Source organism: Ambystoma mexicanum, chromosome 12 (assembly GCF_040938575.1).
Source record: "Ambystoma mexicanum isolate Mex_15411 chromosome 12, UKY_AmexF1_1, whole genome shotgun sequence".
Taxonomy (NCBI): domain Eukaryota; kingdom Metazoa; phylum Chordata; class Amphibia; order Caudata; family Ambystomatidae; genus Ambystoma; species Ambystoma mexicanum.
Window position 1 is genome coordinate 1,056,138,469 of NC_090936.1, and position 23,665 is coordinate 1,056,162,133.

The following is a 23,665-nucleotide window of genomic DNA, read 5'->3' on the forward strand; positions in this document are numbered from 1 at the left end:
TATTGTATGCTGGCTTTGACACTGTCGATAACTATGATGTCATTTAATACCCTTTCTTCTTGGGATTCTTGATCAAGTCCTTGCCTGGATTGAATCCTACCTTACACCTCACCAATTCTTTTTTTTTTTAAACTTTATTTATTATGCTTGACAGTGCAACAGAGAGAACGAGCAGCATACATATAGTTGGTAAGTATACAGTCAACAAATACAACATATATGCAATTTGACAGGGGATTATCCAAAGCAGTAGTGAGCCAGTTAGTAGCACAGCAATCGGAGGTACATATATCACAGTAATAGTTAAGGCACGTACATTAAACGGCTATAGAAACTGGGGAGGCCAGGTCGTTGGCGTCGTCTTCTGTGTCAAGATAAGGAGGAAATATAGGAATGGAATGGGGTTCAAATGTTCCTGGGTCTAGACACTATTGGTTGCTGGCCCGTCCAGCACTCTTTAGTTTCCGAGGCCCAGGTGACGAAGCCACTGAGTGTGTTTTGGGGCCCCAGGGCGAAGCCAGAGCAATAGAATACAACGGGTTGCTAGTAGCATACATAGTCCGGCCAATTTACTGGAGTTGCGCCCAATCCTGGGAAGTTCGTGAAAGAGACTGGTCGATGGAGATGGGGTAATAGTGCAAACTAGTATTTCGGATATGGTAGTGCATACCTCCTCCCAGAATTGGGCGAGGCGTGGACAGGACCACATAATGTGTATGTAGTCAGCACCATCTGAACCACATCTTGGGCATATGGGGGGGATGGTCTTTTGACATACGGTGTAATCTGATCGGGGTATAGTGAAATCTATGTAGTATCTTAAATTTGGATCACTTTAAATCGAGAATTAAACGAGATTTCGTGGATACGGGCACACATGCATTTCCAGCATTGGTCTGTCATTTTAATACCCAGATCCCCTTCCCCCAAGTGTCTAAGTTTAACAAAAGAGGAGGCGGTCTTAGTCTGTTGTAGGGTGTACAATCTGGAGACCTTCCAAATGAAGGTCGTGGTGCACAGGATTTCAGATGATATCTGATCATCTGTAGGGGTTGAGGGGAAGTCAGGGCACCTCTTTTTAAGGGAGCGGCGGAGACCCGCATATTGGAGCCAGTGGGAGGGCTTATTTGTCAAGGATTCCGGCAAATCTAGCCATTCGAGGAATATACCTTGGGCAAACACATCTCAGACCGCACCGCGACCTGCACTAGCCCAGAGATGTGTTGCAGGGAGATTCCTGGGGGAGGTGCCAAAGGGGGAAGTCACCATGGAAGGGGCGCAGGGTATTGGTCTGTTTCCACAGCTTATTCAAGGCCAGTGCCGTGGGTCCTGCAGGGTCAAGGGATTCGAATTTGACGCAATGGGAGGGGAGAACCAAAGAGCAGATATCATGACTCTCTACGGCCAGGCGTTCGAGCTTAACATGTAGTGGGAAATCAGTGGGCACAAACCAGTTTGAAGCATAGTTTGCTTGAGCTGCTATCCAGTACCTCTAAAATCTGGGGGCGCCGAAGCCGTCCCTTGACATTAGTGTGGACCGTGTTTCCAATTTCTGGCGTATCGCAATGAGTGCCATAAGAAGGTGTTAATGGTTCGAGTCAGTGTTTTAAAGAATTCATGGGCCGGCCATAGAGGGACATTCAGGAATCTGTATAAAAGTTGGGGTAGCACAATCATCTTAAGGATGCCGATCCTACCACTACTCCAAGATAGGTGATCTCGGTCTGTGACCATGCGAATACCATAGGGTATCGGGGAGGGGTGGTGATTTTGGTTAAAGGAAATAATACAGATTTAGAGCAGTTTACCTTGAGTCCCGAAATTTCACCAAAGAGAATAACCTCTTCTAATACTGGGGCAATGTTTCGTTCAGGGGAGCGGATGAAGAGGACAGCATCGTCCGCATATAGGGAGATGATCTCGGGGAACCGAACAGTCTTATGCCTCTAAGTGCATGTATTTGGCGTATCCTGTCGGCCAGGGGCTCGATGGCTATGGCAAATAGTAGCGGCGAGAAGGGGCACCGCTGTCTCGTGCCTCTGGCTATTTGGGATTGGGCCAAGCGCCGGTCTTCGGTATGGACCCTGGCGACGGGACAAGAGTATGAGTTTAACCCAGGACCGAAAACGGGGACCAAAGTTACTCCTCTCAAGGACCTGCCAGAGGGAGCTCCAGGAAACAGTCGAATGCTTTCTGCATATCAAGAGTGGCTATGACCGCCTGTGTTCCCGGGTCGATCCAGGCAAGTATGTTGAATAGGCGATGCAAATTAAGAGAAGTGGAGCGCCCCGGAATAAAACCGGACTGGTCAGGGTGACTAATGAAAGACATATACAGGGCCAGTCTCGGGGCTAACACCTTGGTGTAGATCTTGACGTCACAATTGATTAGAGAAAGGGGGCGATATGACCCACATTGTGTGGGAGGTTTGCCTGGTTTGAGTAATACCGATATTATAGCCTCTCGAAGTGGGAGGGGGGGGGATATGCCCGACTCGCAGGACTCCTCCCATAGGGCTAACAATTGGGGAACCAGGCAGGTTTTATAGAGCTTGTAGAATTCAACGGGGAGTCCGTCGGATCCAAGGGCCTTTCCAGAGGCCAGGGCGTCAATAGCCTTGGATATTTCCTCAGATGTAATTGGGTTGTCTAGGGCATCTCTAGTCTTGGCGGAAAGGATGGAGATTGGGAAGCTATCTAAGAATGTCTTAATGACGGACATGGGAACATTGTCCACGTTGGAATAGAGGGCTTCGTAGAAGGAATAAAATGCTGCATTAATATTGCGCGATAACAGGGACAGAGAGCCATTGGATCTCTCGATAGCCGGAATATGGGGTGAACCCGTCTCCTGGCGGATCAACCTAGCTAGGACACGACCAGGGCGCTCATCCTCCCCGTATCTACGGAGACTTGGGTGTCATCTAGGAATTTCCGTTCCCGCTCTGCGCGGAACGCATCCAGCTCCGTGCCTATATCAGAAAGGATGTTGGGCGATTGAGAGGAAGCGTACTGGGTCTGTTCACCCTGAGAATCCCTGCCTTCTTGGAAATTGCAATACCCCTGATATAAAGTTTGAACGTCTCCCAAAGGGTGGCTTGTGATTTGACAGAACCAGTGTTTAGTGTGAAAAAGTAGAAAGTTTCAAAAGCAATATCTAGTAGAGAATGTGGTTTCAACCTCCATGAGCGGGCCCCTGGGTAGTCTACACTCCATTTCAGGGAAATTGTCACTGGGGAGTGTTCAGAGAATGTCCTGGGAAGGATAGACATTTGTGTAATGGTTCTGACTAGAATATCTCAGATGAGCCATCTGTCGATGCGCGAGTGTGAATTGTGTACTGAAGAGTAAAAGGAGTAAGATCTGGAATCGCGGTGGATCAGCCTTCATGCATCAGACACTAGTAACTGGGCCTGCACCTCCATGATGGTTCTGGCTGCTTTGGAGAGTTGGCGGGGTCTGGAACCTGATCAATCGAGATTCACGTCTAAAATAGTGTTAAAGTCCCTGCCCCAGAGAATTGGGACAAGAGGGAAACCAGATGGCAGGGAGGAGAGATGTGTAAAGGTCGGGATCATCTATGTTGGGCCAAATTTGTTAAGCAGTACGACCTCTCTGCCCAGTAGGGTCCTGAACAGGAAGACATAGCGTCTTAAGGAATCTACATGAGTCACTTTATGCTGAAATTGAAGACTTTTATGTATCAAGATCATGACTCTCCGGTTTTGGTTGGAAAAGTCAGTATAATAGCTTTGGGGACCCCCTGCTTTAGCAAACCTCTCATCTGCTAGAAAGAGCATGTGTTTCTTGCAGGAAAAGTATTTTAACCTTGTGTCCAATATATAACTCTAGTTTCCGCATTTTGGTCCGATTACCCAGGCCCCTGACATTCCAGCTCATGCATACAATGCTATCTTCAGCCATAAGGATAGTAAACATCAACAATAGGCAGTTGCCTGAATCAGGGAATAGACTGCAGGGTCCAGATCGGATGTGCAGGGGTCCCGATCTAATAGTGGCAATCGGGAATCATTTAGCTAGTTGGGTTCTCGGTCGCGTGTCGAGCAATGTTTTAGCTAAATACCCCTCTCAACCCACCTCCTCACCCATCCCTCCCCTATTCGGAGAGATGAAAACCCCAAAAACCCTTAACTGAATCACAAACCGCGGCAGCATCGCCTGGGGGGCCGTGCGCTGGCCATGAGCAGCAATGCTTCCGAAGTGGGGTTTTGGCTAGGCGTTATGTTGTGCATAATGTAAGAACAATACATAAGAAGTGACAGAGCCAAACTTGAGAGTCAGAACTAGATTCCAGTTGCTCTGTTAAGACTAGTGGTCTGCAGACGCCTCAGTTGGCGAGGCTTAGTTCCGCACCTGGTATTAAGTAATCATCAAAGGGCAAACAGACGAGCCAACAGTAGTAGCTTAATTGTTGGTTAGCCTGGGAAATGTTCATCAATAAATTTAGAGGCCTCTTCAGGGATGCTGATTTGAGTGTTCAATTCTGAGTTTAGCAGGGTACAGCATTGAGTATTTCACACCCAAGTCTCGCAGCCTCTTGGTGGCCAGAAAGGTATTCCGTTCTTGTTGAACAGTCACAGAAAAATCTTGATAAAGGTGGATTCTGGAGGAGCTGAGAAAGAAGTCCCCCTTGGATCTTGCTGCTCGAAGAAGGGAATCCCTATCCCGGTAGTTTAGCACTCTCGCTATGATGCCGCGAGGAGGAGCACCTGCCCTGTGTTTCGCTGTCCAGGATCGGTGAGCTCTCTATTACGAACTGCAGAGTTTGTATGCAGTACCCTTTGGGACCACTACACACAACTATGTTAATGTTAAAGGACATTTGTACCGCGCACTATCAACACCGGAGTGTTCCCCTGGCGCTCTGGCGGCTCAAAGAGGAGGGGAGGTTGAGTTAGTGGGATGAAGCAGGAAAAGTGCAAGAGAGCAGTGATGTGCTCTTGGCGGCCTCAGCCCGGTGGGTCCTTTGGCCGGGCCTCCGGTGTTTGCGGCCAGTAGTCGTTGTGTACTGTTTTGCAAGACTGTGTGCTTTTGTTTTGTTGTTGCATTGTAATGAAGTTTGCACGGTTTGTTGTGCTGTAGGTTTTGATTGTGTTTGGTTTGGAGTTTGAGAGGTGTATGTAGATAGGGAATTTGTGAGTAGGGTTGGTTAGTTTGCGTCTCTATTCTAGTTGAGGCGCTCGGCTTGCGTAGTCTCCCCTCATGCAGCTCTGTCCTGATCTGGGTCCGACTGGCATACAAGGTTCCTTACTCCTCTGGCTCCCACCTCTTAACATGCTCTCTTAGCTCCCCTTATCCTCCCTTCATACTCCTGTGGCTAGTCACCTGCCAATGTCAACCTCTCAGGTAGTGTGGTGATTGCCAGAATCTCGACAATTCCACACCACTGTGGTACCTGGCGATAACTAAGGGGCAGGCAAAAGTGTTGGTGGGATTGTCTGGGGTAGTTGACTCAGTCCCCGTGCGTGCCGCCTGTGTTCGTCTATCCGGTGTCACCCGTCCAGGTGCCGTGGGAGCTACCCTCCCGGGTCGGTGATGTCCGTGTCTTTCCCGATTTAGTCATCCTTTTTCCGGTTTTGTTTTCCAGATTTAGTCTGTGGTGTTGAAGAGCCAGGTTTTTAGTGATTTCCTGAATTGTAGGTGATCTTCAGTGTTGATTTCTTTTGGGATGTTGTTCCAGGTTTTTGCGGCTAAGTGGCAGAAGGAGGTGCCTCCAAGTTTTTTCTTAAGGTATGGTTTGAGTTCCAGGTGGATTTCGTTGCTTGATCAGAGGGGTCTCGTTGGTTTGTAGACTGTTATTTTCTTTTGTAGGAATTCTGCTCCTTGTCCGCTGATTGCCCCTGTGCGTTATGCACATTGTTTTGAAGGTGATGCAATGTTTTACTGGGAGCCAGTGTAGTGTTTTTGACTACAGGTGTAAGCAAAACCAACCTTTGGTAGAAGTCTGTACTACAAAGTTTTTGGTAGTGGAGCTGAGCAGCCAGGCTCATCTCAAGAGGGAATGTGAGCTGTAAGGATGTTACCCAGAGGTCTACAATCACAGGTATTCAAATAAACTTACACTCAAGGTTTCTTGGTTAAACACTTATTAATTTATTCAACAGTCAGTTATAAAACATTCACTCGAAGGAGGCAGTTAACTATCATACACAAATATACTTCAGTACTATATACATTATGGTTCCGAGGCATTCAGACTACTTTGAAGAAGGAGCAAAATGGCATTCAGACTACTTTGAAGGAGGAGCAAAATGGCATTCAGAATAAAAGGAATAGGTTCAGAACATAAAAGAATTACAATTTTTTAGATGGTGCAGATACTTTGAGTTCACTAGAAGAATCAATTCAATAGAATAGGCCAAAGTCAATGGGATAAAGTCTTGGATAGGTAAAAACGGTTCTGGTAAGTAAATGGTGAAGTCTCTGTAGAAGTTCTCCGAAGTAGTTTGCAACTAGAAGAATTATGCGTTTGGGTCACAAGCCGATTAGGACTGCTAGTTGCAAAAGTTTCAAGCACTTTACCGCCAGAGGTAAGTACTCTCTCGTTTACAAGGTACCTTACAAATGAAGAAAAAGATGCCTCTGTAGACTTCTGTTCCTGGCAGTTCCTGCAGATCTCGCTGTTCCTGAGCCTCAGTCGTGGGGACAAGAGGCTGGACTTTGGGGGACTCCTGCACTTCATGGGGACTGGTTGAAAAGCTGGTACTTGGCAAATCTTCAATTCCGGTAGCTGTAGTAAAGGACACAAACTGGTGTCCCTCTCCCTGATTATTCGGTTTCCTGCGGCACTCTGAGGAAAATGCAACCAGCTCCAAGAATGGTATCCAGGTGGCTTACGGGATCGAGTTTATTGGTCCCACCAACTCAAAGAGAGAAGTCGCCCTTTGCAGGGCTTCTCTGTTGAGATGAACTTAGCGATTCAGACCTGCAGCAGGGCTTCACCGGGCAAACCAACGGTCCAGGAGTTGCAGCAGCCGTCCTCTTCAAGCTCATCTTCGGTTCTTTCGTTCCAGTGGTCGACTCTGCCTTCCAAGCCAAGTGACTCGCCTTTTATCTAGTTTCCTCCCATTCATTCCAGCCTAGCTGCCACTCACCCAGCAGGTTGGCTGTCCTTGCCGGACAGTCATCCAACCAATCACGCCAGAGTGCATTAGGGTCTCCTAGGAGACTAAGCACAGGGAGTTTCGGGCACCTCCCTCACTTCCTGCCCACCCCAGACACTCAGGCGACAGAGGCGGTCTTCAGTCCTGAAGCCCGCTAATGGCGATTTAACAAAGGTACCAAACCTGGTTTGGTGCGCTGAGCAAAACACTAGAAGGACCTTTCCACACAGAAATGGTGAAAAAAGACGACTGCGACCTGTTTATCTTAGATGCCATCTTGAAAAACATGCGCCCGCGATTTAACACTTCCGGTGTTCGCTGTCGGGAGAAATCATGGTAGTTTGTTGTAAAACCACTGCCACCAGCCATTTCAACAGGAAAGGGTAGCATTTGACTGCTACATGAGTTATTTAGACACGGGGTATACTAAGTAACCCCTCCAGCACTCTATTGTAAGATAGGGTGTGCTGGGTCTAGGAATTTAAAAAGACTAGTAAAGTCAATTTCACTTTACTTACTCTGGGAAACAGTAGTTTATCCCAGAGAAGGTATTTAAACCTTGGGAAAGCCTGAAAAGGTCTCCCTGTGTCATTGCACTGAGGGTGCTGTGTGATACACATGAAAATATGATGCCTATGGCGTTGTCTAAAACTCCATAATGAAAGAACACGAGTAAAACACACACCAAAATACGTGAGCGAGTGGGGAAAAAAGGGTCACTCTCTCCAGTTAAAAAAATCAAGTCCTCAAAATCCAGCAAAGTTGCTGGGGGTCTCTAAGGTGAAGGGAATTTGCACATTTTTGAGAATTCTCCCTAACAAAAGTTTCGAGGAGTCCAGCAGCGAATGTAGGATTCGCTCAACGTAGTCTTCCATGGGGCCATCGATCTTATCCTCAAGGGACCCTGATGATATGTAGGTTGTTGTACCTGGAGCGCGATTCCAAATCCTCGATCTTCTTGCTAACATTCAGCACCAGCCTGGAAAAGGCAGACAACTCTGCCCGAAGGGCGACAGTATCATCCTCAGCCATCCTGACCCTAGTCTCCACTTCCATTACTAGAGTGTCAGTTTTCTCCATATGGGTTTTGATCGAACATATGGTTCCACTCATATCATCTCATTTGAATAAAGAGCAGTGAACCCCTACCGAATCTTTTACATTTTTTTGGGATTCAGTCGTCTCGGGATTGGGGTTGGGGGGGATGTATTGACACGGAGGCCTCCTGCTCCGATAGGGGCTCAGTCGATTTTGGTGCTGCTTTTGCAAACATGTTGATGGAGCTCTGCTTTTTATTGGCTCCTTTGGTCATGATTCCGCCAACCCACGTGGGAGATAGAGTTGTACAGCGCCCAAGGATCAGTAAAGACCAATCTGGGCCAGGAAGATCAGCACAGCGAATAGTGATGGTCGGTAGGGATGCCCAACTTATTCTTCAATGGGTTGGTAGGGCACTGGATCACTTGTGTCAGAGCACCACAAAGCAAGGTAGAACTGATGTGGAGGCGTAACGGTAGGCCAACGCAACCAAAGGATGATGGAGGATGGACTCAGCAGCCCAGGATGAGAAGGTATGATCCCTTAAGGAAGATACCAGGATAAAGCAGTGGTCGAAGTGAGCGGGAGCGTTGCTCCTCTAATTTTTTTAAATTAACTTTTACTGTTCCTATACTTTTATTTAAAAAAGAAACCGTTCCGGAATGGTTTCATTTTAAAATAAGTGTAGGAAGAAGTTGAAACTTGCACTTTGACTGCACTGCACTGAACATTCCCTAAAACACAGGTGTATGTGTTTGGGGGTTTATATTGTGTGTGGGAAAGAGGGTGGTGATGGGCTTTCTGGGAATGGGGGGCAGGCCAGTAGGGAACATAGTTCCATTACTTCTTTTTCAACACTTCGACCACTGGGATAAAGTCTTAGTGGGCGCGAGGACTATACATCTGAGCAGGGTCATCCGGATCAGCAATGCAAACAGATTTGACCAGTAGGGTCTACCCAAACCAAGTCTGAATGGATTGTGACCACCCACGTACAGTAGGGTGATAACTGGTGATAACTGGTGATAAAAGCAGCCAAGATAACCACTGGGCAGTTAGATGTGGGATCAGTCCACAACCTTGTTGGCAGTTGTAATCCCGCCTCAGGTGCGCGTTAAGCTTCAGGGTGGTGTAGAGACAGTGGGCGAGCCAGGAGGAGGGTGCAGTGCGCTCCCCAGACAAAGTTGGTATTTAAGGTTCCCCCAGCTGCAGCAAGTCAAGCAGCATACTAGTTTGCCTGCCGGGTAACAGAGCAGGAATACCTGAGATGTCAGACGTGTAACTTGACACATGGGGATAAGACCGTGGGCAGCTGGTTGGCAGGGGCTGCAGTGGCCAGTAGGATGTCAGCAGCAGGGTTTAGTTGTTTAGATGTGTAATGCAGCAGAGTCAATACAGTGTTACCCTATGGTACGGAAGTTGTATTACGGCTCCTGCGCTCCCCATACATCAGCACTGCAGCTGTGGGGCTAGATGGTGGGTGCGCTGGCATAGCTTGCGGTAATGGAGGCGCAGGAGCCCATACCGTCTAGAGTACAAAACAGGGACAGATTTAAATGTCTTCTCCTAGTTAACAAATCTGTTGACAGTAAGGCACCACTCTGTCTATCCCCCCCTGTCCAATTCTACAAGACTTCTCATAATCTATTGCTCTGCCTCATCGACTACCCCTGTGGCTCCTCGCCCTCCCTGCACTTTCTCTCACTCCGCTATTTCTCTCTTCTTGCTCCACTTGCATGGAATTCTCTTCCCCCAGACCTCTGAGAAACCGTCCACATTGATTTGTTTAAAACCAAACTAAAAGCCTACCTTCCCGCCTCAGTCACACTCTTAACCCACCTCTCATCTGCCTGCTAGCTATAATTTTTCCTCACCTCTAACTTGCCTCTGTCCCTGACTTCCTCTGCCTCCACTCCAGCACTTCACCCATCATGGTCACATCCCAAGCACAGCTAGCCGTACCACCTACCTGCACTTAATGTCCAATGTTAGTTGGCCTTAATCTATGCATGTCCACTTACGTATTGTCCTTGGTGACTGTTCCATTTACTTCCCTCCTCAAACTGGTCAGAATGGCCCTCAAACTCACCCCATTGTAAGAAGCTCACTTCTTCCTGGCAAATCTGATTTCTTATCTATTGTAAGTTCTTTTGTGATCAAAAGAGCATAGTTCCTCCTGTATATTAATAAAATAAAGAAGTCTAGATTTCCTAGTAAAAAGGTGGATACGTGAAAGACCTAATGGTTTCTTATGTTTCAGTATTTCGAATCCCTCTTAAAAGTCCACAATATGGACAATCGTTAAGATGCAGTTGTCTTCTTTCTAAAGAGATAAATGTTGTTGTTGTTCCTTCTAGGCACAACTGCGTGCATTCATCCCAGAAATGCTGAAATATTCAACGGGTAGGGGTAAACCTGGATGGGGGAAGGAGAGTTGCAAACCACTTTGGTGGCCAGATGACATCCCATGGGCGAATGTTCGCAGTGACGTCCGGTCGGAGGACCAGAAGCAAAGGGTGAGTAATTTTTTCTTAGCTTGTTTTTGTTTTGTGCACACTGTATCGCATTCTACGTTCCAATCCCAGAAAGTCTTAATGGCCTATGGCAGGGTCAAGATGCAGTACACACAATAGAAAGAAAACTCAACCTTACACTGCAAAAGCTGCAAAGGAGTAAGCCGGTGTGAGGGGTCAGAAATGAGGTGCACACATAGTGGCAGTATTCTCAATGTTAGCCATTCTATTAACGGAATGTGGTTTGGATAAAGGCCCAACTTTACCTATCCCAACGTGAATGTCCCTTCCTATGAAACAAAGACTAAAGCAGGCTGTCCTTGTGTCCAAAATAAATCTGGCCCTCACACTAACATATACAAGCAACAAGTGAAAGGTAAATGTTTAAAAATTCAACTCAACAGAAATGTGCAAAAACTCAAACATATAACTTCAACCAAAACCATCCATGTGTCCAGGGTTGTTTCCCTTCCCATGGATTGTTTCAGGAAAACTGTTCTCCATGTTCTGTGTCGAGACCAGTCTCTTGAAGGCAACACAAATGTCTCTTAATACTCTCCCCAGGATGGCAATAAAACATGTTCCTTCCACAAGGCTAGGTGGAATATGGCAAAGAGGAAGTCTCTCCTAGTCTTTCAGAATGACAAAGCAAAAGCTCTGTTCGACGATACTGGTTGGAATATGGCAAAGTAAAGTCTTTCTTACTTTTCAGGATAGCTAACAAAATTTCTTTTCTCCAATAGTGATTCAAGTATGGCAAAAGCCAATTCTTTTCAAAGTTTCTCATTGATAACATTTTCAATTTAACCAACTTAATATGACCAAGTCTCTCTTTAACACACCAGTTCAAAGTGAGTTTCCCGGTGCACTCTCCTGCCAGGAAATCTCTCAACTGAAAACTCTATCTGTTGGGTAGGATTTTCATATATGTGATAATGTGTCAACCCCAGAACATTTTGCTTGGCCTTGGTGATTATTTTCCCTTGTCCCTAGGTGGAGGGTAATCGTTTTTCCCCCCCTCACCTAGTCTTTTATTCTTTTTATGGGTGACCTTTTTATGTCTCTCCATAGTGTGTAGTTGGAGTTATAGTTTCCTATAACTTTTGGGCTCAGGCTGGGTTGCCCATTTGGGCTTCCTTTTTAATTTCTCTTCCATGTACTTTGGTGAACAACTGTTTCCAAGATGTAAAGAGGGATTTTCATCCCCTTTTACATTTATTTTAGTGAGTCAGCACACCCCACCTTATGTGGAGTGCTGGAGGAATACAATGTATCCCCTTTCTCATTTACCTGTAACCATTTTTGTTACACTTGCAAGTTTACTTAAATGGCTGGTGGCAGTGGTTTTACCTAAGTGACTGGTCTGATTACTTGCAGGCTGTTAAATCAGTCTCTGTAATGCACAGAAGGGCCACCATTCTACCAGAATGGTGGACGTTGGGGAGAATTCTCATAAATGTGCCAATTCCCTTCACCTTAGAGACCCCCCCAGCCACTTTGCTGGATTTTTGAGGACTTTTTTTTACCTGGAAAGAGTGAGAGCCTTTTTTCCCACTCTTTGGTATTTTGATGTGTGTTTTACTTTTGTGTTCTTTGATTAGTTTTAGATAACTCCATAGGGCATCATCTTTTCGTGTGTTACACAGCACCTTCAGTGCAGTGACACAGTGATGTCTTTTAGACTTCCAAAAGGTTTAAATACCTTCTCTGGGATAAAGTGCTGTTTCCCAGAGAATGTAAAGTTAAATTGACTTTAGTCTTTAAATTCCTAGACCTAGCCCACACTATCTTACAATAAAGTACTGGAGGGGTTACCTACTATCCCCCCTGTTTAGAAACTCATGTAGTAGTCAAATGCTAGCCTTTCCTATCGAAATGGCTGGTGGCAGTGGTTTTACAACAAACTACCCTGATTTTTCCCGACCGTCAACACCCGTAGCTAAAAATCACGGGAGCCATTTTTTCCAAGATGGCGGCTTAAGCCCCTTTGTTTAAACAGGTCCCGGTCTTCTTTTTTCGTAGTTTCTTTTTGGAAATGTCCTTCTAGAGTTTGTCTCTGCGCGACCAAAACCAGGTTTGGTCCCTTTGTTCTTAAGCCTTTGGCGGGCTTCAGGACTGAAGACCGCCTCTGGCACCTGAGTATCTGGAGTAGGCAGGAAGTGAGGGAGGTGCCCGAAACTCCCTGTGCTTAGTCTCCTAGGAGACCCAAATGCACTCTGGCGTGATTGGCTGGTGACTGTCTGGCAATGACAGCTACCCTGCTGGGTGAGTGACAGCTAGGCTGGAATGAAAGGGAGAAAACTGTTTAAAAGGCGTGTCTCTTGGCTTGGAAGGCAGTCGACCACTGGAATGAAAGAATTGAAGACGAGATGGAAGAGGACGGCTACTGCAACTCCTGGACCGTTGGTTTGCCCGGTGAAGCTCTGCTGCAGGTCCGAATTGCCAAGTTCCTCTCGACAGAGAAGCCCCTTCAAGGACGACTTCTTCCTTTTGAGTTGGTGGGACCAATCCATTCGTAAGCCACCTGGATATCATTCTTGGAGCTGGTTAGGTTTAACCAGGGGGAAGGACACCACCTTGTGTGCTTGACTCTAGGCCGTCACAAAGAGGTGCAGGGGGGGGCAAACTGCCCCGGGCCTCGCACTTGCAGGGGGCCTCCCAGCCCCCTCTCTTAAGTGGAAGGCAGCACAGTCTCCCGTGTCCTTTATTCACACGGGGACTGTGCTGTCTGCTCTCTGCACCTGCAATGATTTTGCTGTTTGTTGCGAAGCCGTTTGGCTCCGCAACAAACAGCAAAATAATGGGAGACAGCAGGGCTCCGAAGTGGGCTCTGCTGCCTCCCGTCATTCAGCTCAAAACGTGGACATACTGAATGACAAGAGAAGACTCCTCTCCTGTCAGTCAGTGTGCTCACGTTGCTCAGCGCGACAACGCTGACTGACGGGAGAGTCCTCCTCTCCGGTCAGTGTGCTCGAGTTGCTCAGCGTGATCACACTGACTGACGGGAGAGGACTCCTCTCCCGTCATTGTGTTCATGTTGTCAGCGTGATCACGCTGACTGATGGGAGAGGAGTTCTCTCTCGGCAGGCAGCATGTCTACGTGTCGGCTGCGTGGATGCTTTTTAAGGGTGCATGGAGGTAAGGTAAGTGTTTTTTATTTTAAATTGAAAGCGTATATGTGTATTTAAATTAGTATGTGTATGTATGAATGCATGCGTGCATATTGGTGTTTGTGTCAATGCTATGTTTGGTTTTATGTATACATGCATGCATGGAGCTGTATAACTGGTTGATGAATGCATGGATGAAAGTATTTTTTGTGAGTGTGTGGTCAGCACCACCCCTAAATGTAGCCCCCCTGATTAAGAGGTGGGTTCATGGCATCAGAGGTGCACCTAGGCTAAAATGTCAGGGGGGAAAGGGGACTAACACTTCAAATGTTGGGGGATGCGCTAATGCCAGAGGCTGTGAGGAAAGGGCAAACTTCCTTGTGTGGGGGCACCTAACATCTTTCCACATTTTGAATGAGACTATTCGGGTGATGCTTCAATGTTACAAGCAGCTACCTCTTGCCTTCATTTCTGAAACGTCACACTTAAGGACTGCTGTGAGAATGAGATGTCTCATGTCACCACTTCCCTTCTTATCACTCCCCTAGTATGCAAGTCCTAACCCCACATCACGATTTCAATTACCTAAAAATGTATGGATATGAATGCAGGTGCTAACAGTGAAACGACTTCTCATGGCCATGCTAATCCCTATGGCAATTCTCACCAGTTCCTGCCCTCCCCACCCAAAGCTCCTCCTCACTGGAACTCTTTGAACTAGCTTTAAACATGCCTTGCCATCAAACTTTGTCCTCAATGTGGCAGCAAGTGTTTCCTCAAAGGAGTACAAAAAAGGTGGGTGAGGCGCGCACTCCCGGTCCTGGTCAATTAAACCTGTTGCAAAAAATAAGTAGCTGGGTCACATCCCAAAATGGACAAATATTCACAGGGTTAGATCCCTTCTGCTGCAAATCACGTACTCAGTATTAACAGGGTTCGATCCCTTGCTGCAAATCAAGGATTCTGGTAGCTGTAGTGAGTTTTTTTCTGTTCAGGTGACCAGCAACTGACACCCCTCCAAAGCACAACCGACACACCTGCTCAACAGCCTCCCTGATGATTATTTGAGATGAGAAAGCGCTAGGAGGAGAACTACAGACCACAGAACTGCAGCTGAGGGATCTAACCCTGTTAATACTGAATAACTTATTGGTTTGGTACTGAAGTGTTTGTGTATGATATTAAGTGGCCTCCTTCTAGTGAATGTTTTCTAAATGGCTGTAATAAATTAATAAGTGTTTTACCAAAAAAACCTTGAGTGTAAGTGTCTACTTGAACCACTGTGATTGTAAGACCTCTGTGTAACATCTTTTACTGCTCACATTCCCTCTTGAGATGAGCCTGGCTTCTCAGCTTGCTACCAAAAACTGTAGTACAGACTTGTACCAAAGGTTGGTTTTGCTTACACCTGTAGTCCTAATTGTATGTGGTGGTCTGCATGGAATTCTGCCTAGCAGTGGATTCTTTCTTGTTTGCCATTTTTAAATATCCTTGTTGTTTTTGAGGTCTTCCGCTGCCATTCTGGGTGGGAATGACCTCAGTGGAAGTTTTGTGTTCGGCGGGAGTCCATTGTATTCCCCGCCTAGGCTCCAGAGTGTCTGAGAAGGTAAGAAGCGATGGAGGAGTCCAACACTCTTCAGCCCTTTATCTTTTACCTTGCTTGAAAGGAGCAAACTCCCAATGGGGGTTGGGGGGGGCACTGGCTGTCATTATTGGACAGCCTCTCCTTTCTGTAAACTGCATGGAGATATTGCGGAAGTTGTGCTGTAGTTCCTGATAAATACCCGGATCCTGGAAGGTGCTGACAAGTCGACCACTGGAGCCTAAACCGAAGAGGAAGATGAAGAAAGGACATCTGCAGCAAGTTCCAGTGACCGGAGAGCCTGCTGTGTAACCGGAGCCTGATGCAACTGTTAGGGAGAATTCTCCAAATATGCTAATTTCCCTTACCTTTTGAGATCCCCAGCAACTTTGCTGGATTTCTAGGATTTGATTTTTCTACCTGGGAAGAGTGTGAGCCTTTTTTCCCCACTCTCCCATGTATTTTGTTTGTGTTTTACTTTTGTGTTCTCTGGTTATGGAGTTTTAAAAACACTCCAATGACGAAATATTTTTGTGTGTCACAGCACCTTCAGTGCAGTGGCGCAGGGTTGTCTTTTAGACTTCCCAATGTTTAAATACCTTCTCTGGGACTGACTACTGTCTCCCAGAGCCTGTAAAGTTAAATTGACTTTACTAGTCTCTTTAAATTTACTGACCCAGCATACCCGATCTTCCTGCTGGAAGAGTGCTGGAGGGGTTTCCTAGCTTCCCTTGAGTCAAAACACTCATGTAACAGTAAAATGTTACCCTTTCCTACTTCAAATGGCTGGTGGCAGTGGTTTAGATCAAACTACCATGATTTTTCCCGACCACTAACAACGGTAGCTAAAAATCGGGGTAGCCATATTTTTCAATATGGCGCCCAAGACCCATCTGAAAAACACTCTGGTCATCTTTGTTTGCCATTTTTTTTTTTAGGAAAGGTCCTTCTTGTTTGTCTCTGCGCGCCAAACCAGGTTTGGTCCCTTTGTTCGTTGCCCTTTGGCGGGCTTCAGTGCTGAAGCCCTCCTCTGGTGCCTGAGTGTGTGGGGTGGACAGGATGTGAGGGAGGTGCCCGAAGCTCCCTGTGCTTAGTCTCCTAGGAGACCTGAATGCACTCTGGCGTGATTGGCCGGCTGGCTGTCCGGCAAGGACAGCCACCCTGCTTTGCGAGTGACAGCCTGGCTGGACTGAATGGGGGAAAACGGTTTAAAAGCAGGTCTCTGGGACTTGGAAAGCAGAGTCGACCACTGGAACGAAAGAACCGAAGACGAGCTGAAGGAAGAGCACTGCTGCAACTCCTGGACGACCGGTGAAGACCTGCTGGAGGTCCGAATTGCCTGAAACTCCATTGACAGAGAAGCCCTTGAGGGTAACTTCTTCCTTTGAGTTTGGTGGGAACAACCAACTCGCAAGCCACCTGGACACCGTCCCCATCTTTTCGAATTTTCATCAGAGTGCTGTTGAAAACAGGATAGCCAGAGGGAAGGAAACCAGCTCGTGGACTTTAAGGCACTCGCACCTTAAACCGACATCTATATACTGCTTTTGGCCTCATCCCTGGACAATGCAGGAACCTCCAGACGTCGTCCTTGTCCCCACGACTGAAGCTCAGGAACAGCGAGATCTGCTCGACCTGCCAGGAAAAACTGCCTCAGCTACAGCTTTCTTCATTGACAAGGTACTGTGCAAACGCGGTCCGGAAATCTTTTCGGCCATCGAGAAAGTGTGTGAAACTTTCCACAACTACAAAGGCTTGTCCTTCCCTTAACATTCGTCAAATTTTCGTCTAGCCAAATTCTTCTAATCTCCGTGGCAAAGACTTAACCGTTACTTACCAGAACTGTGCTATCCTATACAAAAGACTCTGAACCATTGATTTTTGCCCAGGCCTATTGTGAAGAATTACTGGTTGTATTAAACTGAAACCCCTTGTCCTGCCTATGAATGTATTTGGGCGGTCTTTTCTTATAACCTTGTCTTTTTCCCCCCTTGTTAAGTATCGGAAGTGCCATTTTGCTCCCACTTCATTTGGAGCTAAACTTGTTCAAGTAATTACCAGTTGTATTTTTGTGGTTTATTAGTGTGTGTGACATTGAGCTGCTTATGCTAGTGTAATGTTTTCTAATTGACTGAGTAAATAAATGTATATTCTTTTACCAAGAAACCTTGAATAAGTGTATATTTGAATCACTGTATCTGTTGGTCTTTTGTGTAACTTGTTCTTCTGCTCATTTAAACTATTGAGATAAGTCTGGCTGCTCAGCCATCCCTACCACTTTACTGTGTAGGACGGGCTTGTACCAAAGGTGAAATTGTGCTTACGATTGTAGTCCTAATTGCCTGTAGTGTTCCCAAAGGGTACTGCAGCTGATTCTGCCTAACAGCAACCTTTCCAATCAGCCTGGGAGTACCGAATATGATTGCTCCTACCCAGAGGCTGGTGAGTTCCACTAGTTTCAAGAAGACCAGCATTTTGAGCCCTCACACGACATGCTGCGACCTTGCTGGGCTGCAAACTGCCATACCCTGGGACCTCGAGCCTCAGTGCCGTGCATGGTCTCCCGAAGTCCAAATCCGTCCTAATCTTTGGTGGACTCCTGCTGGATCTCCAGAGACATGATTTGAATCCTTGAAGTCCCCTCACCAGAGTGCAGGACCGAGAGAGTGAATCGAATGCCACCAGCGATATTCGTTCTTCAACTGGCTGCTGAAAAAGGCGCCAAATTCACAGAGCAGCGGAAATCCGTGAAGAGTCCTTTGCTAGAAGCCTCCTCGGACTGCTGCTGCAGGTTCCCATCCAGTGTCCAGTTCTTTTGTCTCCAGAACAAGAATCCAGGGACCAGGTCTCTTGCTGCTGCATCCTGAAGGCATCAACCCAGAAGCTCCTCTTTTCTCCTAAGGTACTGTGTGGGCTTCGGTGATAATACTTACCTTAAGTCTGGTGTGCATCCTGTGAGGCTAAGTTGGTTATTTGTGTGGTTGGGAGTTTGCCCATACCACTTGCACAGGCCTAATGCTGGAACACATATAGGGAGCCTTATGTGAAGTCCCTGAACACTTTAACTCTGAAAGTGAATACTTACTTGTTTAAGAAGATCCCATATGGAGCTTTGACTTTCCTGCAACGGAACCCTATCTCAACCTGCTTACAGCTGGCATCTAGACCATCAGGGTCCCTCGTCTGCCTCTTAGAGAACTTGTGCAATAGACTAGGGAAGGACTGGATAAGAAAATGATTCTGCCCTGAAAGTTTAACAAGTGTAAAAGTACTTATTTGCTAAAGAAGTTGGTGTGGTAACTGTATCTCTGTGAAAGATGAAGTTACAAAGTATCATTGAGTTTATGCTTTCCATTGAGTTGCATTATGCCCCTCTTAAAAGTTTACATGTTGCTTTATTAACTGTGAATGGTGTCTCGCCCCCACCCCCTCTAAAAGTAATGTGTTGGTACAGTTATTGCTTAACTGAATGAGTGTAAAAGCTTACTAATAGTGTTTACCTGCCTTGAAATACATTGTGTCTTAAAGTGTAACATTGGGTTTTGCTTTCCCTGGTCTGCTCCCTACAGACAACAGTCTTCGGGCTATACATACGTAGCTGAAGGCTCCTTTGAAAAGTATATAGATCTTACCTTGAATAGCTGCTGCTCTTCTAAACTTGTAACCTTGGGTTGTGCTTCCCTGAATTGCTTTGGTGCTATTCTAAAATAGTTTAAATTCTTACTTAACTTAGAAACTGTATTATACACTTCTTAAATGTATGCTGGGTATAACTAGCTATTCTGTAGGTTATAGTTATGTACCAATAGGTCAATAACTTATCTTCAAATACATTGTGTCTTAAAGTTTTATTGGGTTTTGCCTTCCCTGCTTTGCTTGGTGCATTCGACAATAATTGTGTTCATACTTAACATTGAGTGTAGCCTGAGGCCCCTCCAGAAAGTTTGAGCTAAAAAGTAATGTTGCAAGGAGTATACTTGTAACAGGGTTGGTTTATTATGTGATATCATAACTGAGTGTCACTGCATGACTGACAGGGTCTACTACCCTTGTAATACTGATTGCATTCTAAAAGTATAGCTAACCTGGTCTTATTCCCCAAGAATAGTATATTCTGATGGTCTAACAAACGTCATGATGAAAACACATCCAGTAGCATGGGCTGACATCTTATTTACTAACGTGATAAAAAATCAATTCTCATCCCTATTTTTAAAAAAGGTAACAGACAACTTCCTGAAAATTATCGTCAGGAAGAATTCACCAAATGGGTAACAACAAATCATCTACTAGACAAATTCCAAACCAGGTTTGTTCCTGGCCTGGGAACTTCTATTAATTTGTTTGCAATATCTTGGATTAAGCTTCAGGACACTATAGAGGCCAAATTATATACATGGCTGTTAGTATATTTCTGAGAATTCTCCCTAATTCCCCTCTCCCTTCGAGACCCCCAGCAACTTTGCTGGATTTTGCGGACTTGAATTTTTAACCTGGAGAGAGTGAACTCCCCCCTCTCTCTTATGTATTTTAATGTGATTTTGAACAGAGTTTCTTTTGGTTATGGAGTCTGACAAACTCCATAGGCATCACCTTCAGTGCAGTGACACAGAGAAGTCTTTCAGATTTCCCAAAGGTTTAAATACCTTCTCTTGGATAAACTACTGTTTCCAAAAGCATTTAAAAAAGGTAGCTGGTGCTCCTCTCCAGAAAGAACATGGCATGATAACCTGTTCTGAGATGAGATAAACTACTGTTTCCAAGAGCAGTAAAGTGAAATTGACTTTACTTACATTTGTAACTTTCTAGACCCAGCACACACGATCTTAAAATAGCATGCTGGAGGGGTTACTTAGTATCCTCTTTGTCTAGCTTCTCAAATAAATGTTATGTTATATACATATAGATGGATAGAATCCCACTGGGCACAATGTCTGTTTCATGCGTGATTGCATACCATTTATTCAACTGAAGATCAGCCTAACGCGTGTTTCGAGCCGTGCTCTTCTTCTAATGCTTAAGAGCTAGTCAATTCCATGGATTATCAATTGGCGGTTTGTCTATAAGATATAGTTTATCGGTTCTATATGATCTTCGCAGTTGCGGCTAAAAGTTTAGCTCCCAGCCTTTCGGCCTTCTTCAGCGCTGTCAATGGCTTCCTTGACAATGCGGAAGAAGGCCAAAAGGCGAGTGAAGCCCGCCTCTGGATCCATGGTGTCTGGCGGGGGCAGGAAGCACGGGAGGTGCCTGAAACTCCCTGTGCTTAGTCTCCTAGCAGACAGAAATGCACTCTTTTAGGTGATTGGCTGGCTGGCGGTTTGGCAAGGACAGCCACCCTGCTTGGTGACTGACAGCTAGGCTATAATGAATGGGAGAAACCTGCATAAAAGGTGAGGCTTTTTGGCTTGGAAGGCAGAGTCGACCACTGGACGATAAAATCCAAAGAGCTTGAAGAGGATGCCTGCTGCAACTCCTGGACCGTTGGTTTGCCCAGTGAAGCCCTGCTGCTGTGCTGAAACTCCAAAATTGTATCGACTAAGAAGCCCCTGTAAAGACGACTGCTCCCTTTTGAGTTGGTGGGACCAATCAACTCCAAAGTAAGCCACCTAGACATCCTCTTGGAGCTGGTTGAATTTCCACTGCAGTCGCTGCTGTAACCGAATAACCAGGGAGAGGAACGCCAGATTGTGTGCGTTGCTTTTAAGCTGGCCAAGAGCTCCAGGAAGATCCCCCGGACTCCCACGCAGCAGCACTGACCAAGCATGGCCCCCCTCAGTTGAGTGCGGGACCTCAGATATGAGGAAAGTCCACTTTGACAGCCAGGAACCGTGCTTAATGCTATTTGCTAAACCGCAAGGAGCTGAATTGTGGAACAGCCACTGAAAGTAAAGTTTGGCGATTGCCAGCTTTGACGGTGCAAGTACAGTGCAGGAGTCCCACGACTCCCTCCCTCTTGTCCCCACGACTGAGGCCCAGGAACAGTGAGATCTGCAGAGCTGCACAGGAACAGAAATCTTCAGCTGCATCATTTTCTTCTTTACTAAGGTACTGTAAAACTAACCTAAGAGAACTTACCTCTTACTGTGGAAGTGCTTGTAACTTTTGCAGCCCACAAGTCTAATCAGCTTGTGGCCCTACATTTGATTCTTCTTGTTCCCAAAGACTCCTAAGAACTTGTGCAAAGACTTTTCCATTTACTTACCTGAAGTGCTGCATCCTATACAAAGACTTTTGCCCATTGACTTTGGTTTAGCCTATTGAATTGAATGACTCTTCTAAGTGCTATTTGAAAGTATTTGCTCTGCTTATGACTTTTTGTATTTCTTGTGTTCTAATAACTTTTGCCTTCGACTTTATTCTGTATGCCAACAGTAAGGTATTCATGTCCCCAGCACCCTTGTTACTGAAGTCATCTATGGTGTAGGTTGTGTCTGTGATCCATAAACTCAGTGTACAGTATTGAATTATATTAGTGTTACTATTCTATTGCTGCCTTCTGAAGAAGGCTTTATAAGTGACTAATAAATAAATTATTACTTGTTTATGCAAGAAACCTTGAGTGTAAGAGTTTATTTGAATACCTGTAACTGTGAATCTTTGTGTAACTCCACCACAGCTCACATTTCCCCTCGTTGCCCATACCTGTAGTCGTAGTTTGTAGTGTTCCCAGAGGGTACTGCATACAAACTTTGCCTAACACTCTGTTGTGGAAGAAGATATGAATGCTTCCTCTAGCTGTACGAATGGACATAATACGATATGAATTAGGCCTGATATCGCTAAACATAATTGTAATATGGAAATTTGTAACACTATCGAAAATGTCTTTTATATTAAAACTGACTCGCTGATAAGGATCATAGCAAAAACAAACTCTGAATTTGGTAACTCAATAACATCTTGGATGAGAACAGTAAGTAAATATATGACCACAGCTGACATTACAACTGAGCTATTTATGAATAACCCTAATAAAGCGAAATATAAAATATGGGTGTATGACTAGGCAAAACATGTGGGAAGCGATGCAAAAATATCAATGCTATAAAATGGATTTTTCATTCTGAAAAGATTTAACAACCTGGAATAGTATCTATTAAAATTTACTTTGATTTAGAGTTAATATGTGGCCGACTAGGAATTTCATAGGAAGAATGAGAAAGGCACCACAAGCCGATAGAGCTTGTCAACATTGTAATAACATACTGGCACCAGACACCTTAAAGCATTTTCTTATATATTACCCAGCCCTCGTTTAAATTACGAGAAGCCTATTCATGCAAATTGTTTAAGATTTTTTTATTATGACGCCCGAAATACTATGGATAGAGGTGTTTAGCGGATGTCGAATTGCAGTGACTTTGGCAGTATTTGCTTTTTTACATACTACCTATCTTGGGACTGCCATCATGAATGTACATTTATGAATTTAGTGCTGCTGAAGTGGCCTGGAGTTAAGGGTTTAATATATTGTATGACCTTGAAATTGTTTTAATGTATATCAATATTTTCATCTGTTTAAACTTAAATGTTTAATTTTTATTTTTTATTGAACGTCTATCAGAGATACTGTATAATCAAAAATTCTTACTGTTGAAGTGTGATTTAGCAAATGTACTGTATTCTATTTAACCAAAACAATAAAGGGGGAAAAATGAATAGTATATTACTATCCTGAATGTATAACCTCAGGTTTGACTCACCTTCTCTTGCTCCTCTAAAGAAGGTTATACCTTTTGCATACAATAGTTATTGAGTTGGTTTTTATGATTGTGTTAATGCAATGTGATAGTACTTACAAGAATTACCTTGGTCTACTTGTATTAAAATAAAATCTTTATTATTACAATACATAGTGTTTCTTTGGACCATATGTATGCTACAATATTTTTGTACCAAGCTACACCCCTCTTTCCCTCCTAAAATGCGCCTGGCTGCTCTAAGCTATCAAAGGTTCAGGTGGTACAGCCTTATGCTAAGAGTGGATTTATGTACTGCCTCGGATGTATGGTTTTATGAAGCCCTTAATTGGATTTTAGAAAAACTGTCCTAACGATATCCTGGTGTGCTGTCCTGCCAAGTATCTCTTTCCAAAAAGGTTCACCACCTGATACGCTGATCAGGTCTCTGCAATATTCACATTTCCATAAAGTGTCACACAATTGCACTTCCTCAATGGCACGACTTCAATTGTTAATTGTGCAAAGTTCCCCCATACTGACATCCCATATATGTGGGTTTGTTCAAGCTGTGTCTGTCAACCCTTCTCTTCATCTCTCTTGGCAATGCTTGTTCCCAG

At 45.2% G+C, this 23,665-nt stretch overlaps 1 protein-coding gene across 7 annotated transcripts in view; it reads left to right on the forward strand.

Moving 5' to 3' along the window:
• NRF1 (nuclear respiratory factor 1) overlaps positions 1–23,665 on the forward strand; it is a 705,079-nt gene that overhangs the window by 214,843 nt on the left and 466,571 nt on the right. For all 7 annotated transcript variants that reach the window (XM_069629591.1, XM_069629590.1, XM_069629596.1 and 4 more), the window contains one exon: positions 10,519–10,677. In XM_069629591.1, coding sequence (XP_069485692.1) covers positions 10,519–10,677 — 159 coding nt within the window. The remainder of the gene's footprint in view (positions 1–10,518; positions 10,678–23,665) is intronic.